This window comes from Acanthaster planci, unplaced genomic scaffold (genome assembly GCF_054643075.1).
Source record: "Acanthaster planci isolate LZ-2023a unplaced genomic scaffold, COTS_SCS Contig152, whole genome shotgun sequence".
Taxonomy (NCBI): domain Eukaryota; kingdom Metazoa; phylum Echinodermata; class Asteroidea; order Valvatida; family Acanthasteridae; genus Acanthaster; species Acanthaster planci.
The window spans coordinates 1-18,353 of NW_028257773.1; the positions used below are offsets into that span (position 1 = coordinate 1).

Genomic DNA, 18,353 nt, shown 5'->3' on the forward strand with positions numbered 1-18,353 from the left:
ATTAGACTATACTTTGTCTACTGAGGATTGGAAATGCTTGAACAGTGACAATAACCTACGTTCTATAGTTGGTTGCTATGGTATTATGAGATCAGAAAACACAAAAAGGAACATGTCTTGTTAAGTACGTAGGTGATCCGTGGTTTGATCACCACTGATCACGTACACGTCAGAATTCGTGTTTCGACGCAGACAGCCGACATGTCGAACCCTGTCAACAAGCCGACGGCAGCGATCTACCACACCTCGGTAACCGCGGCGAAAATCACGGTTGATGAGCGCGTACAGGATGCAGTTGATGCTGCTGTTGAGATGGAACATGGCGAAGGTCAAAATCAGGATAACTCTGGGCACAGCAACTTTGAAGGTGAAGATGAGATAGAAAGGACCAAGAAGAAGCAACACGGCCACGACCAGCGTCAGTAGGGTGCGAAGGAGACGGCGATCGGTGTTGGTGAGAACTTTAGGTCTGCTACTTCCATTTCCAGAGATGTCTCGCAAGGTCTTCTTAGATGCTCGGTTATAGAGCCATATGCGCAGGTAGGAGAAGACGATAAGACCCAAAGGAAATCCAAATCCAGCAAACCAGAACACTATTGCCTGACTCACGGTGGACGACTGGAGGTGGAGAGAGCTCATGCAGATGAAAAGTTCCGGCACAATGCGGTTCAGAAATCCCTTGGAGGCCCACGAGATTGCCTCTGCACAGACACCAACGAGCCAAGTGCACGCTACCAACATGGGGACTGTCTTTTTGGAGAAGACCGTCGGGTAGGCAAGGCGGTGACAAATGGAGGTGTAACGATTAAGAGCGACGGCAGCAATGCTGTACAGCGACGTTGCGCAGCCGAAGGTGCACAGGAGCCCAATGACTTCGCACCGGGAGCCCACCTCGAAATACTTTCCGTAACTAGAGATACTCATGAGATGCATTCCATTCAAACAAGCCGATACAAAAAGATCAGCGACAGCCAGATTTAAAACGAAAACGTACTGGATCTTACGAAGTTTTTTGTTAATCAACACTGCCGCTATGACGAGAGTGTTGCCTGATGTTCCCAGGATCAGCTCAAGCAGTATAAGGATGAAAAACAATGTATTCAACCCTGTATCGTCAGCATAAAGTAACATTAATTCTTCCGGCGTTAGTGTAGCCGCGGGGGCGATATTCATCCGTGTTGTGTCTGGAATCTCACTTCGTATGCTACATTCTGTGGAGGAGTTCGTGAAGTTTAGCGTTTCAGCTGACATCGTGACGATATGAAGATCCGCCTGAAATTCCAGGGACTTTTTTCTCTTGTGCACTGAAAATTGCAAAAAGAAGTGTTTCACGATCAACGGTAAACATGCAACTGGAAAAACCGTTAAATCCCGCTTGTCAAAAACAGCAACTCGTCGCTAGGCTCATACGTAGTTGCTGACACGATAGATCTTTCTAGCTGACTCGGTTCCTTTCCCTCCTTCTGCCAACTTCTAGAAGTGAAGTACAAGTGTCGCCATGGCCTTTACCGTATACGTAATAGATGAGACCAAGAAATAAACACGACTACACCGTTCATTAAAACTACAGCATCTAGATAGTGCAACCGTGCACTTACGCCATTTCGATGACAAAAGCGACATGGTGATGTGCCGATAAATCAGCGTGGGCTGTGCACGGCCAAAGACAACTTAATTGAAATCCATCAATCTGGCTCAGCTTCCGATGTTGTCATGGAAATAGAACTTGGTAAATTTGATTTTGATTTGACTACATGGAGTTATATTCTGTTTCAACTTACAACTGTTTACATTCGTATACAAAGCCCCAAGAGTAGGATCAGGACTTTCGGTATACTGGTAAACAAAGAGACTTTTACAAAAATGCCAAGTCAGATAAACAGGAAGCACTCAATGGTTTAGACAAATAACATCAAATGGACTACGAAGAGTGAATAAATTAGTTCTCGGTCCTCTGGGACGTCTACTGTCAAATTAACTTGTCCGATAATGGAGGAAGTACCCATCTACGTGTCCTTCTGCGTCTGGCTTTAATTTCTTCTGCAAAATACTGTGAAGGAAATGAAAAACGAATTATGAACAGTCTCTGACCTGATACGCGTTAGGGAAAGGCAACGCTGTTGACGTCAGGTCATTTCTAAATTAATCAAATTAATCTATCAGCGGCTTTGCGATTTGTCGCGGTGTGGGTTGACAAGATTGATGTCAAACCTCACAAACTGTGCAGAAGTCACAGTGAGAGGTTCGGATTGGGGTGGAGCGTGAAAGGGGATAGAACATTGAGTATAATGTGTTTGGAGATATCTTTTATCATTTAATTTGTGACACCTCAAGAGTCGTTTTCAGCGAAGCATGATGTCCTGGAAATGGTTTTTGGTAACACTTTTGCGTTGCAACAACTAAAGCAGATAAAACCAAAAGGCATCACCTGAGTTGGCACACACTCTCTGCGGTCTTTGATTTACCATGCGTTTGTCCTTATAAACGTTGTTAATGTGATCAACAGTTGACGCAAAGGCCATAAAGTGATCTCTCCAAGGGAAAATTCATCGAACCTTCAAACGCCATAATTCGTTTTCGTTTACCTTATCCTGTTTGTCATTGACCTTTATTTTGTTCACTTCTGTTAAAATTTTTTTTATCTGTAAATAATTAATTTCTTTTTAAGTTATCGTAATTTTGTTCATTTCAATGGAACAAAATAAAGTTTCCATTTGAAAAGTCAACTTAGTCTAATAGCTCTAACACACGAAGAATAGGGCGCCCTCAATGCGGCTGACGAAAATAAAAAAATCCAAAGCACACAAAATGTAGGTAAGTTCCATCAGCGACAAATAGTCAACCAAATAGTCAGCAGTCAGTGGTCGAGTTTGATTGATAACCGATGCATTAACTATTTATCGGGCATCATGGAAAATCGACCAGTGGTTAACAAATTAGTGATCGAACTTGCCCTTTGTCAGAAAATTTGTGCCAGCCGTCAGTCGAAATGGATATTTTAAAAGGATTTTTCAATTCATAAAATAAAAAAGCCATCCATTGCGACGACAGCCCTGGGTGACCGCCCTGGACAGTGCATTTGGACCAATCTGACTGAACAGCGTAACGTTTAAGAGTTACGGCTTGGACATGTAGTTTGTGTCGTATGCATATGCTCTTGGAAGTTGCCGTTCCCTTTAGATCAAAAATGGCTCAAAAAGCCAAAAAATAAAAAGGAAATTCAGGGTAGGCCTAATATCGAAATATCAAAATACTGAAAGCACTTACCCTATCTCCAAATGATCTGTAAACAGTTTTATGTTTATTTATACTGTATGTGCCCTTTTAAAGTGTTCCTTTTTCAAGAGCGCGCTTTACTAAAGTCGTGCGAACTTCAATACCTGTAAGGTACCATTTATCTTCCGAAACTCATCGCTTTGTACAGCGCCACCATAGAAAGATCGTGTCCAGCTCCCCCCCCCCTCGCCCTTTCGATTTTATGAAGGTGGGGTGGCCGATAAAAAGTCTTCCTTTCAGCGGATGGGCACCAGTGCTTATTTCAGGTTTATCCCATTCTCGATCAAAAATTACCTCACTCCGCCGCGCCACAGTTCCATCTTCTTACAAATACAGTTAGGTTTGTAGTGAGTTTATACGCGAGGAAAGATAAGGAAAGAGGAACAATAAGTATGTCGTCCAAACGTGAAAACATAGCACAAGAGAGGCCCCTCAACTGCAGCCTTTGCCATCACTGTATGAATGTCTAAGAGAGATACATTCTTCGAGGGAACTGCACGCATACGTCTTCCAGCGTAAGTCCGGGCTGAGCTTCTGGGCAAATTCATCAGTTTTCTCGCCTGGGCGTGCCTTGATTGTTATGCTAGTCCCCTATTCATTCTCGATCTGAAGAGGTCTGGCCCGTTGGCTCTTGAAGTGCTCAAAACAAACACCGACTCAAAGCGGAAGACGCAACTAACCTTTGAGTTAAGCTCTCCTCTTGCAAAACTCCTGTCGACTTGTCTCTCTGAAGGACCTTCGGCTTTAGAAATCGGAGGGGAAATGGCGAGAGGGCAAGCAATCAAGATTTTTCCTTGGGGGATCTTGTCAAATTCTCTAACTGTAAGGAATCACCGCATCTTCTTACAAATCAAGACGACGGATCGGCTGCCCTGTAAGAAACACATATAACAAATTCTAAGTGTTTTGCAATGAGAAAACTCTTTCGTCAGCCCGACCCTTCAAAAAATTTCTTCGGAGAAAGAAAAATCTTGCAGGCTCCTATTAAAAAACAATGTACGAGCAAATGTCTATTTTTCGGCCTTCAGAAATTCCCTACCAATATTACCATGAAAGGATAAGACTAATGCTTTAGAACCAAAGTTTTAAAAAATAACCCCAAAGTCCATATTACATCTAGAAAACAACTTTACAATGCAAAGAATCTGAATACTTCCACAATTAATTAATTGCAAGAAAGTGTTTGCTCCTTGCGTAAACACAACTAAAACCCACACGGAGTGTTTGCTTAACTGAAAAAAGGGAATGCAGATGAGGACCGTTCCATTGGTATTTCTCACACACCATAGGCCACAAACATCTGCCGAATGAAACAGCAAATTGTAAAACCTAATGGAAGGGGGAAAGCAGGCGTGATGGCTTTCTTTCTTCCTTTCTGTCAGACATGTAAAATTACCCCCTAAGGGCACAGTACAGGTAGGATAAAAAGCTGAAGACTTGAAACTCCAGCCTCTCTGAGAGAATCCGCAAATAGCAACTTTATTTGGATAGGCGGAAAGTTCTAGGGCTTCCAGCGGCGTGTTGTTCCAACTTCTATAAGCGCCGTGTAACCATAACAGACCCGGATAACATGGTGTGTCCCTTTGAGAAGTGAGTTCATCCTAAGGTTGGGAGGGCTTAAAGCATTTGAGTTTTAATCTCTGCCGTTAGTTGCAAAACCCTCTCTCAGACTTGAAGCTCTGTCGATTTGGGATATACAGGAACTTCAGCGAGCGCTTGGTACAAACAATACGTTTTAATCGTCTAATACAGCATTCCATCTTTTAATGCAATGATAAAGTGTTTGAGCCACCCACTATCAAGATATGCTACAAGGAAGGCAATTTATATGTAGTTGTACCACCACGTGGACGTTATTCGCTATGGCGAAGTGCTAGGAAGAGCCAGAATGAAATGCTGGATTATAGTGTGAAAGAGATTATACTTCATACACATTATACTGAAGCATAATCTGATCCTTGAAACACGTCTACATTAATGTCATTAACCGTAACAACCGCTGCAGAACTTCAAGCGATTGGTGAGCCAGCAGGTTGAATCAGGACCACGGTCGCTACTCTAACAGTAATACCTTCCTATTCTGAAAGGAATGAAAACGAGAACAATTATCATCGTTGTTTCTACTAGGATCATGTATGAGATACATCGGATAGCTATTAACATGAACTAAAGCACAACGAATTAGAATACCTTGCAGTCATCTAAAACTGTCTCCGAAATCCTTGTCAGAAAAGATCGGCTTGAAGATGACGTGTTTAACGAATTAACAAGGCATTGATTAGAATATTCGGAATCAAGATCTTTTCTTCTATAACTAGAACTGAAAATGATTTACTCCACAGGTGCCGGCCCTCAAGACAGAATGGCCGGGAATCCATTGCGTTTCGTTGTGCTCTGTGTTTTTACTGCCGCCTTGACTCGGTCCACGGCAGAGGCAAGCTCTGGTGAGTTGGATGTTTGTAAACTAAATTGACAAGATATCAATTCTATAAATTCCGAGTTATTTTCATTTCATTTCACCAAGAGCACATATTTTGGGGAAATCTTCTTCGGTACGGCTTTTATTCGATATTTATTGTATGGATGATTGACGGGTTGGAAATGTTAGCAAACAACCTCAGTACAATCTAAAATTAAAGTAATGACATCATTATATAAAAGTAATATCTCTGAGATTGAACCGAAACTTTTACTCTAAATATTAACCTCCATAGCTCCTGGCTTTGTTATTTCAAAGTTGTGATGCAAAACTAGAGGAAACTATTAAAGCCTAATTTCATGGAAACATATGATTTAGAGAGAAGAAATCCTTTGGGATGTGGGAAACCACACATCCTCGCCTTATTAAAAATAAAAGCAGGTTTCAACATTGCATATTAAATTTGTTCTGGGATTGAATTTTTTCATCGTGAACTCCACTAAATTTTGATAATTGTTATTGTAAGAATACCAAAATACCTGTTGGGGAAGTGTGACTTCCTTTTTGGAAACTAAGCTGAGATATGCAAGGTAGTTGTTGATATTTCTTTCTTCCAAGTGAAGTTTGTTCAGTCAATTTATCACCTTGAACATATGTAATACAAAACTGCTGCAAACGGCTTGATGACTACAGTGACTTAAATACGAAGCACAAAACATGAGGAGCCTGACGTTTTCGAACCTAGCAGAATCTTTCTCAAGGCAAAATGACAAGTAGACACGGACAAACAAGCAAACGGGGAATATTTTACTATCTTCATAACTTTATGCTTCACCACTGATATTTAATTTTTTCGTGAATTTAGGCAAGTGAGAATTATTATTCAAAGAAAAGCAAAACCCCACATTCATTTTATTATTGGATTCGATTTTTTTTTTCGATTCTTTTATATCCACGACACGACTAACGTTACGAAGTTTCGTAAAGTTTGGCAAATTGATCCGATCTGAAGGGTAAACTTCGGAGTAAACCCTTGCAAGACAGCAGAGATTGCAACTGAATGGTTTACGCCGTTACGAATGCCGTTTCAGTGGGATTTCCCGTTGAGCTCTTTAATTACACGGGCTAGAATTAAATTGCTTTATATTATTACCTTGTTTGGCATTCTCCCCAAAAAGCACTGTAATTAGAATCTGCATGTTTGTATGTTTATGAACAAAAATGGAATCACTAGATCCCATTTCAGTATTAATTCGAAAACGGAACGGGGCTGGTATGGCTCTTTAGTTGGTACTTAACACCTATTATCCCAGTTTTCTGGGCCATGAGATGAATTTTGTGCTGCAAATTAAGATCAGCGTTTTTTGACGGACCGATACACATTGCAGACCCTTCATGGTGAATTGATGGCATTCGTCGCATTTGAATTCCCTGGGGAAAATGACCAAACTGGGAATTCAACATCCTGCATAATACCACAGCGGTTTTGCAAATTTATTGGCTCTTGTGAAATGGTTCAGGAATTCAGGCGTTCATATTCGGTTTCAATATGTCAAATATAGATTGAAAGTAAATTCATTATACATTTTGTGTCATTTGTCATCACTGTTTTAAAGTGAATGTCTGGAATAACGATCATGACTGGGATTTTTGTTTTGTTAATACTTAGGCGTACATTCCAAATGAAACTTAAACCACACCAAATAAGAAGCACATAGATAGGCCTACGTGTGCGTGTAATACAAATGAACCCTGCCGGGTAGAAGGAATAATTAGCGCTGTTTTCTTCATCCTTTATCATTACTTAATCGTGTTTTATTTTGAAACTCAAATTAAGGACTGTAATCGGACTAAATTTTCTTCAATTTGATAATATTACAATCACATGAAATGGAATATGCTGTTTGTGCACTGACAAGATAGAACATTATATACTTTATCATGTTTCGGGGAATTGAATTCAGACGTTAATCAGCATTTTATATTGTCTTAAAAGTTAGAAGGCCTAGCCTTTTTTACCGAAACAGGATTTTATCACAATCCAAAATGACTCCACTCATTGTCGCTCAAAATGGATCGACTCTTTGTTTTATTGGACTTCTAATAAAACAAACTAAGCCGCAAAAATCATCATATTAAGGCATTAAGGTATTAGTAAAGCACAGGATAATTCAGCGATTAATACATCATACAGGCGTAGAGCCAGTTAATCAGATATCTTGGGCCAGTTTAACTCGCCACGACACGTTAATCATCCGAGACAAAACAAATGCGGACCTTCTATGGAGGGGGGGGCTTTGTGAAGTAAATCGGGTGAGAAGCATTTGGCAAACTCCATTTGAGCTCAACTTGAACTTGTAAAAGTGCAAAACGTGGACAGATTTCATCTCAGCCAATTTCGCTGCAAACATTTATTGACGTCAAATTTGTTTCGCCGTTCCCCTTAATATGAACCAACTTTATAAACCTAAAACATACTATTTTCATTTCGACAACACAATGCATGCAAATTAATAAAGTAAATTTTCATTCAATTTTTAAAAATTTTGTAGGAGGATCCACATCTGTTGAGCCAAGTTCTGTAGCACCAACCGTCATGACATCTAGCCAGGCACTGAATTCAAGTGCGGAAACTTCTGCTAAAACTAATACCGTGGCGCCTGGCTCCACTAATACCATGATGTCTGGAGATCATTTCAGATCAAACCCACCACCATCCTCTGGAACCGACACCATGGTCTCCATGTCCGATTCTACCAATACCATGATGTCTGGCAATCCTTACAGTTCCAACTCAGCACCTTCATCTAGAACCGACACCATGGTCTACATGCCTGATTCCACCATTACCATGATGTCTGGTGATCCTTACAGTTCCAACCCACCACCATCCTCTGCAACCGACACCATGGAGTACATGTCCGATTCTACCAATACCATGATGTCTGGTGATCCTTACATTTCCAACTCACCACCTTCATCTGGAACCGACACCATGGTGTACATGTCCGATTCTACCAATACCATGATGTCTGGTGATCCTTATATTTCCAACTCACCACCTTCATCTGGAACCGACACCATGGCGTACATGTCCGATTCTACCAATACCATGATGTCTGGTGATCCTTACAATTCCAACCCACTACAGTCATCTGGATCCAACACCATGATTTCTGCAGGATCAACAGCTCCAGCGACTGCTTCTAGTGTCTCAGGATTGAGTGAGTCGTCCAGGGCTAATCCATCAGCATCAGCAGGATCAACATCTCCGCCAACTGCTGTCAGTGCCTCGGTGTCGAGTGATTCGTCTAGTGCTAGTCAATCAGCGTCAGCAGGATCAACAGCTCCGCCTACTGCTGTCAGTGTCTCAGGGTCCAGTGAGTCGTCAAGTGCTAGTCCATCTGTGTCAGCAGGCTCAACAGCTCCGCCAACTGCTGTCAGTGTCTTGGGGTCCAGTCAGTTGTCAAGTGCCAGTCCATCTGTGTCAGCAGGATCAACAGCCCCACCAACTGCTGTCAGTGCCTCGGTGTCGAGTGAGTCGTCAAGTGCTAGTCCATCAGCGTCAGCCGGATCAACAGCTCCGCCAACTGCTGTCAGTGCCTCGGTGTCGAGTGCATTGTCAAGTGCTAGTCCATCTGTGTCAGCAGGATCAACAGCCCCACCAACTGCTGTCAGTGTCTCGGGGTCCAGTGATGCGTCTACTGCTAGTCCACCATCGTCAGCAGGATCGACAGCTCCCCCGACTGCTGTCAGTGTCTCAGGGTCGAGTGATTCGTCTAGTGCTAATCAATCAGCGTCAGCAGGATCAACAGCTCCGCCCACTGCTGTCAGTGCCTCTGTGTCGAGTGAGTCGTCTAGTGCTAGTTCATCAGCGTCAGCCGGATCAACAGCTCCGCCAACTGCTGTCAGTGCCTCGGTGTCGAGTGAGTCGTCAAGTGCTAGTTCATCTGTGTCAGCAGGATCAACAGCTCCGCCAACTGCTGTCAGTGCCTCAGTGTCGAGTGAGTCTTCTAGTGCTAGTCCATCAGCGTCAGCAGGATCAACAGCTCCGCCAACTGCTGTAAGTGCCTCAGTGTCGAGTGAGTCTTCTAGTGCTAGTCCATCAGCGTCAGCAGGATCAACAGCTCCGCCAACTGCTGTCAGTGCCTCAGTGTCGAGTGAGTCTTCTAGTGCTAGTCCATCAGCGTCAGCAGGATCAACAGCTCCGCCAACTGCTGTCAGTGCCTCAGTGTCGAGTGAGTCTTCTAGTGCTAGTCCATCAGCGTCAGCAGGATCAACAGCTCCGCCAACTGCTGTCAGTGCCTCAGTGTCGAGTGAGTCTTCTAGTGCTAGTCCATCTGTGTCAGCAGGATCAACAGCTCCGCCAACTGCTGTCAGTGCCTCAGTGTCGAGTGAGTCTTCTAGTGCTAGTCCATCAGCGTCAGCAGGATCAACAGCTCCGCCAACTGCTGGCAGTGCCTCGGTGTCGAGTGCATTGTCAAGTGCTAGTCCATCTGTGTCAGCAGGATCAACAGCCCCACCAACTGCTGTCAGTGTCTCGGGGTCCAGTGATGCGTCTACTGCTAGTCCACCATCGTCAGCAGGATCGACAGCTCCCCCGACTGCTGTCAGTGTCTCAGGGTCGAGTGATTCGTCTAGTGCTAATCAATCAGCGTCAGCAGGATCAACAGCTCCGCCGACTGCTGTCAGTGCCTCTGTGGCGAGTGAGTCGTCTAGTGCTAGTTCATCAGCGTCAGCAGGATCAACAGCTCCGCCAACTGCTGTCAGTGCCTCGGTGTCGAGTGAGTCGTCAAGTGCTAGTCCATCTGTGTCAGCAGGATCAACAGCTCCGCCAACTGCTGTCAGTGCCTCAGTGTCGAGTGAGTCTTCTAGTGCTAGTCCATCAGCGTCAGCAGGATCAACAGCTCCACCAACTGCTGTCAGTGCCTCAGTGTCGAGTGAGTCTTTTAGTGCTAGTCCATCAGCGTCAGCAGGATCAACAGCTCCGCCAACTTCTGTCAGTGCCTCAGTGTCGAGTGAGTCTTCTAGTGGTAGTCCATCAGCGTCAGCCGGATCAACAACTCCGCCAACTGCTGTCAGTGCCTCAGTGTTGAGTGAGTCTTCTAGTGCTAGTCCATCTGTGTCAGCAGGATCAACAGCCCCACCTACTGCTGTAAGTGTCTCGGGGTCCAGTGATGTGTCTACTGCTAGTCCACCATTGTCAGCAGGATCAACAGCTCCGCCGACTGCTGTCAGTGCCTCCATGTCGAGTGAGTCGTCTAGTGCTAGTCCATCAACCTCAGCAGGATCAACAGCTCCGCCGACTGCTGTCAGTGCCTCCATGTCGAGTGAGTCGTCTAGTGCTAGTCCATCAACCTCAGCAGGATCAACAGCTCCGTCGACTGCTGTCAGTGCCTCCATGTCGAGTGAGTCGTCTAGTGCTAGTCCATCAACCTCAGCAGGATCAACAGCTCCGCCGACTGCTGTCAGTGCCTCAGTGTCAAGTGAGTCGTCTAGTGCTAGTCCATCAACCTCAGCAGGACCAGCAGCTCCACTGACTGCTGTCAGTGTCTCTGGATCCAGTGAGTCGTCAAGTGCTAGTCCATCTGTGTCAGCAGGATCAACAGCTCCGCCAACTGCTGTCAGTGCTTCGGTGTCGAGTGAGTCGTCAAGTGCTAGTTCATCTGTGTCAGCAGGATCAACAGCTCCGCCAACTGCTGTCAGTGCCTCAGTGTCGAGTGAGTCTTCTAGTGCTAGTCCATCAGCGTCAGCAGGATCAACAGCTCCGCCAACTGCTGTCAGTGCCTCAGTGTCGAGTGAGTCTTCTAGTGCTAGTCCATCAGCGTCAGCAGGATCAACAGCTTCCGCCAACTGCTGTCAGTGCCTCAGTGTCGAGTGAGTCTTCTAGTGCTAGTCCAACAGCGTCAGCAGGATCAACAGCTCTCCCAACTGCTGTCAGTGCCTCAGTGTCGAGTGAGTCTTCTAGTGCTAGTTCATCTGCGTCAGCATGATCAACAGCTCCGCCAACTGCTGTCAGTGCCTCAGTGTCGAGTGAGTCTTCTAGTGCTAGTCCATCAGCGTCAGCAGGATCAACAGCTCCGCCAACTGCTGTCAGTGCCTCAGTGTCGAGTGAGTCTTCTAGTGCTAGTCCATCTGCGTCAGCAGGATCAACAGCTCCGCCAACTGCTGTCAATGCCTCGGTGTCGAGTGAGTCGTCAAGTGCTAGTCCATCTGTGTCAGCAGGATCAACAGCTCCGCCAACTGCTGTCAGTGCCTCAGTGTCGAGTGAGTCTTCTAGTGCTAGTCAATCAGCGTCAGCAGGATCAACAGCTCCGCCGACTGCTGTCAGTGCCTCGGTGTCGAGTGAGTCGTCAAGTGCTAGTCAATCAGCGTCAGCAGGATCATCAGCTCCACCAACTGCTGTCAGTGTCTTGGGGTCCAGTCAGTCGTCAAGTGCCAGTCCATCTGTGTCAGCAGGATCAACAGCCCCACCAACTGCTGTCAGTGCCTCGGTGTCGAGTGAGTCGTCAAGTGCTAGTCCATCTGTGTCAGCAGGATCAACAGCCCCTCCTACTGCTGTCAGTGTCTCAGGGTGGAGTGAATCGTCAAGTGCTAGTCCATCAGCGTCAGCAGGATCAACAGCTCCGCCGACTGCTGTCAGTGCCTCAGTGTCGAGTGAGTCTTCTAGTGCTAGTCCATCAGCATCAGCAGGATCAACAGCTCCGCCGACTGCTGTCAGTGTCTCAGGGTTCAGAGAGTCGTCAAGTGCTAGTCCGTCAGCATCAGCAGGATCAACAGCTTCGCCAACTGCTATCAGTGCCTCTGTGTCGAGTGAGTCGTCTAGTGCAAGTCCATCAGCGTCAGCAGGATCAAAAGCTCTGCCGACTGCTGTCAGTGCCTCAGTGTCGAGTGAGTCTTCTAGTGCTAGTCCATCAACCTCATCAGGATCAACAGCTCCGCCGACTGCTGTCAGTGCCTCAGTGTCCAGTGAGTCTTCTAGTGCTAGTCCATCAACCTCAGCAGGATCAACAGCTCCACCGACTGCTGTCAGTGCCTCAGTGTCGAGTGAGTCGCCTAGTGCTAGTCCATCAACCTCAGCAGGATCAACAGCTCCGCCGACTGCTGTCAGTGCCTTGGTGTCAAGTGATTTGTCTAGTGCTAATCAATCAGCGTCAGCAGGATCAACAGCTCCGCCGACTGCTGTCAGTGTCTCAGGGTCCAGTGAGTCGTCAAGTGCTAGTCCATCTGTGTCAGCAGGATCAACAGCTCCGCCAACTGCTGTCAGTGTCTTGGGGTCCAGTCAGTCGTCAAGTGCTAGTCCATCTGTGTCAGCAGGATCAACAGCCCCACCTACTGCTGTAAGTGTCTCGGGGTCTAGTGATGTGTCTACTGCTAGTCCACCATTGTCAGCAGGATCAACAGCTCCGCCGACTGCTGTCAGTGCCTCCATGTCGAGTGAGTCGTCTAGTGCTAGTCCATCAACCTCAGCAGGATCAACAGCTCCGCCGACTGCTGTCAGTGCCTCCATGTCGAGTGAGTCGTCTAGTGCTAGTCCATCAACCTCAGCAGGATCAACAGCTCCGTCGACTGCTGTCAGTGCCTCCATGTCGAGTGAGTCGTCTAGTGCTAGTCCATCAACCTCAGCAGGATCAACAGCTCCGCCGACTGCTGTCAGTCCCTCAGTGCCAAGTGAGTCGTCTAGTGCTAGTCCATCAACCTCAGAAGGACCAGCAGCTCCGCTGACTGCTGTCAGTGTCTCTGGATCCAGTGAGTCGTCAAGTGCTAGTCCATCTGTGTCAGCAGGATCAACAGCTCCGCCGACTGCTGTCAGTGCCTCAGTGTCGAGTGAGTCTTCTAGTCCTAGTCCCTCAACCTCAGCAGGATCAACAGCTCCGCCGACTCCTGGCAGTGCCTCAGGGTCCAATGAGTCGTCAAGTGCTAGTCCATCTGTGTCAGCAGGATCAACAGCTCCGCCGACTGCTGTCAGTGCCTCAGTGTCGAGTGAGCCTTCTAGTCCTAGTCCATCAACCTCAGCAGGATCAACAGCTCCGCCGACTGCTGGCAGTGCCTCAGGGTCCAGTGAGTCGTCAAGTGCTAGTCCATCTGTGTCAGCAGGATCAACAGCTCCGCCGACTGCTGTCAGTGCCTCAGTGTCGAGTGAGTCTTCTAGTCCTAGTCCATCAACCTCAGCAGGATCAACAGCTCCGCCGACTCCTGGCAGTGCCTCAGGGTCCAGTGAGTCGTCAAGTGCTAGTCCATCTGTGTCAGCAGGATCAACAGCCCCACCTACTGCTGTCAGTGTCTCGGGGTCTAGTGATGTGTCTACTGCTAGTCCACCATTGTCAGCAGGATCAACAGCTCCCCCGACTGCTGTCAGTGTCTCAGGGTTGAGTGAGTCGTCAAGTGCTAGTCCATCAGCATCAGCAGGATCAACAGCTCCGTCGACTGCTGTCAGTGCCTCAGTGTCGAGTGAGTCGTCTAGTGCTAGTCCATCAACCTCAGCAGGATCAACAGCTCCGCCGACTGCTGTCAGTGCCTCCATGTCGAGTGAGTCGTCTAGTGCTAGTCCATCAACCTCGGCAGGATCAACAGCTCCGCCGACTGCTGTCAGTGCCTCCATGTCGAGTGAGTCGTCTAGTGCTAGTCCATCAGCATCAGCAGGATCAACAGCTCCGCCGACTGCTGTCAGTGCCTCAGTGTCGAGTGAGTCTTCTAGTGCTAGTCCATCAACCTCAGCAGGATCAACAGCTCCGCCGACTGCTGTCAGTGCCTCAGTGTCGAGTGAGTCGTCTAGTGTTAGTCCATCAACCTCAGCAGGATCAACAGCTCCGCCGACTGCTGTCAGTGCCTCCATGTCGAGTGAGTCGTCTAGTGCTAGTCCATCAACCTCAGCAGGATCAACAGCTCCGCCAACTGCTGTCAGTGCCTCAGTGTCGAGTGAGTCGCCTAGTGCTAGTCCATCAACCTCAGCAAGATCAACAGCTCCGCCGACTGCTGTCAGTGTCTCACGGTCGAGTGAGTCGTCTACTGCTAGTCCATCAGCCTCAGTTGGACCAACGTCATCTATTTCCTCAGGGTTGAGTAGGTCGTCTAGTTCTAGTGCAGAACCATCTGCAGACCCACCAACTGGTAGCACCATACTTCCTCCATATTCTGGTGCAGTTTCCACCACACTGGAAAATGCATCTGTGTTAAGCACTAAAGAAATGTCCTGTGACATGGCCAAGAATGATGGTTGCTTTACTGATGGAGTGGAAAGTTCAAGCCGTAAGCCAGTTTCAGAAGCTGAACCATCAGAATACAAAACCAATCTTATTAGATTGTTTAATGAGCGGGTTGGAAAGTTCATCGGGCCTTTACGATGGATGATGTATCGGTTTGGTAAAGTGTGATTCTCTCCCTGTACTGGAATGTTTCAAGGATGGTTCGTCAAAACATCACATGAAATGAAACTGATAATTATGTTAACCACAGGAATTCGAAATTGAACTCATTTGGAGAAGAAAGAGTAACATTTATTAACACCAACGAGTGAATATGTTTGTATGCCCAAAGTTTCTTTGAAAATGAGCTTGAGGAACTGGAGAATAAAATCGTGGTATATGAAATGGAGTAATTTCAAAGTAATTGAAGTTGGGAGCTTTAATCTGATTTGTATCTGACACAACAAATTGGGGTTCCTGAGGAAAAAAAAGTACTCCCTACAGAACACTCCTGAACTATAACATGCCCGCTTCTAAAGTGCACCAAAACATTAAATAGGGGCGGCTTGATATACACAATGATACTTGCGTTTTCCTGAAGAACGCTTTGACAGTAAAATAAATACTTTCAGGCTTACTCCAATCAGTATATCACAGACTGCTCGAAGAAAAATTACATCTGATGTTACTTAGATCTTTAGTCCAATGCCTATTCGAAAAAAATTTCCTTTGCACATCAATGGCATAAATCAAGGCCAAATCTACACATTCAGACAATATTACACGTTCTGATTCTACATAATCAAAATGTAGGATTTCTGATGAGTGTTAACCCTGTGCTTCAATTTTCTGCAGACGTGTTGACAGTTTCCGGCTTCGTGGATGTTAGCTTTCATTTATATGTACTTATCACTTTTTTACAATTTGATGAACATTTCATTTGACCAAAATGTTTTAATTAGATTTCTTCAGATTGTTTTGATAATAAGATTAATTCGTGTGTATATTTATTACTAATGTGATATGGTGTTCTGAGTTGCCCGATTTGACTTTCTATTTAAACTCAGTTGAGTAGATAACAAAACGTGAAAACTTAAAATTGAATCTACAAGGGCAGCACTGAGGAGAATTGTTTTAACGGGGCCAAACCAAACATCTGAAAAAAAAATCGATTTGCTGTGTGACATTTTTATGTTCAATTTGATTAGAGTGAACCCGAAAAATCTAGATTAAAGTTACAGCCGAATCCATCATCAAAAGGTGATTGCCTCATTATTCGCCAATGTGTCTGAGGAATGGATATTTGAACACAGGGTTCATTGTAAATTTAATGAGTCCGAAAATTGCAGAGGAACGCTGGTTGCGTAGCAACTGCAGTGCGAACATGCACAAATCCTCTCACAAACATGGCAAAGTGCGAATCCATCATTATTTACTTTAAAGTGGACAGGACAAAAGATGCAAAATTGGATCTACCATTTACTGGAAGGGGAGTGGCCGCACTATCTCATGGGGAGGGGAGGTGAGGTCTGAAATGGGGATAAAAACCCGTAAATGCGAGAGCATTAGAAAGTGGTTAAAAAATCAGATAAAAAGACCAGTTTGACGACAATGCATTTGAAAACAGCTAGATGTTCCTGATGCGTGTTCAGAAAGGGTGCCCCCACTCAATCTCGCAAGCAAATAGTGTACCAATACCAGCAGCCATCGGGGTATAAGTGTGTTGATTATAATTGGACCATTTATTTCAAAATAGTTCACAACTCAGTCCTGAATGTTCGTTGATTTTTTATTTTTTAGCTCCCGAGGAAAGCAAAAATATAATTTTTATACACACGCCGCTTGGCACCCTGTGCACAAAATTTATGAATGAGACTCAGTGGAAATTTTTTTAAGTGAATACCTCAATATTTTCACTGCTGATAAAATTGGACTTGGACATTTTGTTCTTTCAGATGGCTGATAGATCACTGAAGGAAAACACAAGTGACGTCCATTTTGATTCATATATAGAGTTCTTTCCGAATGTTTTTGCTAATTTGTTAGAAATAAGCCTTATAAAACCTGCCCTTTAGGCTTAGTTTTAATCACAAATCTTGTTCGACTTTACACAGTTAGGTAAACTTAGGCTGACGGAAATTAAAGAATGCAACCCATACACTCAGGCTGATACCTTTTAATTCGACCAATCTTTCAGTTTCTTGGACTCAACCAAAAAGTACTCTTTTTCACATTAAAAACGCAGTCAAAATCGACATCAACCTTCACTTTACATTGAAACTTACAATTACATTTACACTGTATGCTCAGTGCTTGTCCGAGAGCTCGGACAAGCACTGAGCATACAGTGTTTATCAATATGTACGTTGGGTAAGGGCAAAACCCTATATTTAAATGGATAAATGTGAGCAACCTCTAAAGATTTACCCAAAACTAAATAGCGCTTTCCTGTTGTGTCCGCCATAATAGGCTAATTCGAATTACAACTGTAGGGCTCATTATTACCTGCTCGTTCAACAGCCAAAATTCCCACAAAGATTTCATACTATCACACAAAAACAAGAATCCTCTTTCACTTTCACAAAACGTTGATTACGGCTCAACATTTCCTAATGGTGCTTCAATATGCGAGCATAAGAAACAAAGATCCCATTGCGTCGAATGTCACGGTGCTTCTGTTCGCGAGCACAAGAAATTAAGACAAAGTTGTAAAATCTGCCGCAATGCGATCAAAATTACAATACGCAATTGGATATATACCTGCAATCAAAGCAATAAAAGATATAATCGATAAACTCCTAAGCAATTCATTGATAAATATTTTTTGTAAGCGTTAATAGATGACAATAAATATTGTTATTACAGCGATTGCAAAGTAAAATTGTAATTTTTAGAAATTAAATCTGATTTAGGAACGATTGAACGATTAGATAATTCGATAGGTCATCTTAAATGGAACTGTGTTCTCTGTTGCCTTAAGTGCAGTGTCACAAAAAAGTGTGACATGATTCATGAATCAACACATTTATAGCGATTGAATAGCTAAAGTAAACTAGTTAAAATTTGCTTAAAATTGCTTGAACTGGGCTAATGCAGCTTAGTTCAAGCAATTTTTTTTATTTGTTATAATTAAATAATATATGTTTATGTTTGAATACAATCAAGTAAATATCGAATTAATTTAGCGATTAACTTGACGTATGATACGAAATATATATGTATCAAATTAGAATTTAACAAAATTATAAGCGTTCTATATAAAATGGACGATATTAAATCAATCTTTACCACGAAACAAAAATCTTCTCAAGTTTCTGAACCTAAACCCAACGTTAAAGATAGACTTTGCTCAATAGTAGCCCCAGGCGAATCTTTAAAATATCTCGGAAAAGATTATTCTGTGAAAGATATCGAATCACTAAATCCAGCCGAACAAGAAAAGCTGTGTAACCTTTGTGAACTCCGATTCGGTA

The 18,353-nt window shown here is 44.5% G+C and overlaps 2 protein-coding genes and 1 long non-coding RNA gene across 3 annotated transcripts; 2 read left to right on the plus strand and 1 right to left on the minus strand.

Moving 5' to 3' along the window:
- Positions 1–245: 245 nt before the first annotated feature.
- On the minus strand, positions 246–933 carry LOC110986130 (melatonin receptor type 1C-like; the record flags this gene model as incomplete). The annotated part of the gene is made up of 1 exon (XM_022247777.2): positions 246–933. A coding segment is annotated over exon 1 (688 nt), but the record flags the coding sequence as incomplete, so codon positions are not given.
- Positions 934–4,882: 3,949 nt separating this feature from the next.
- LOC147795132 (uncharacterized) lies at positions 4,883–8,513 on the plus strand. The gene is made up of 3 exons (XR_015424107.1): positions 4,883–4,995; positions 5,619–5,720; positions 8,248–8,513. It is a non-coding gene; the product is annotated as an uncharacterized LOC147795132 (long non-coding RNA).
- Positions 8,514–8,516: 3 nt separating this feature from the next.
- Positions 8,517–16,843, plus strand: LOC147795133 (uncharacterized). The gene is made up of 2 exons (XM_087132237.1): positions 8,517–11,493; positions 16,836–16,843. Exons 1-2 carry the CDS (start codon positions 8,517–8,519, stop codon positions 16,841–16,843), a joined length of 2,985 nt encoding a protein of 994 aa, XP_086988363.1.
- The last annotated feature ends 1,510 nt before the right edge of the window (positions 16,844–18,353 follow it).

What these genes read in the sequence shown, in the direction of transcription:
- LOC147795133 (XM_087132237.1), top strand. Translation starts at nt 8,517, where the DNA reads ATGGTCTACATGCCTGATTCCACCATTACCATGATGTCTGGTGATCCT.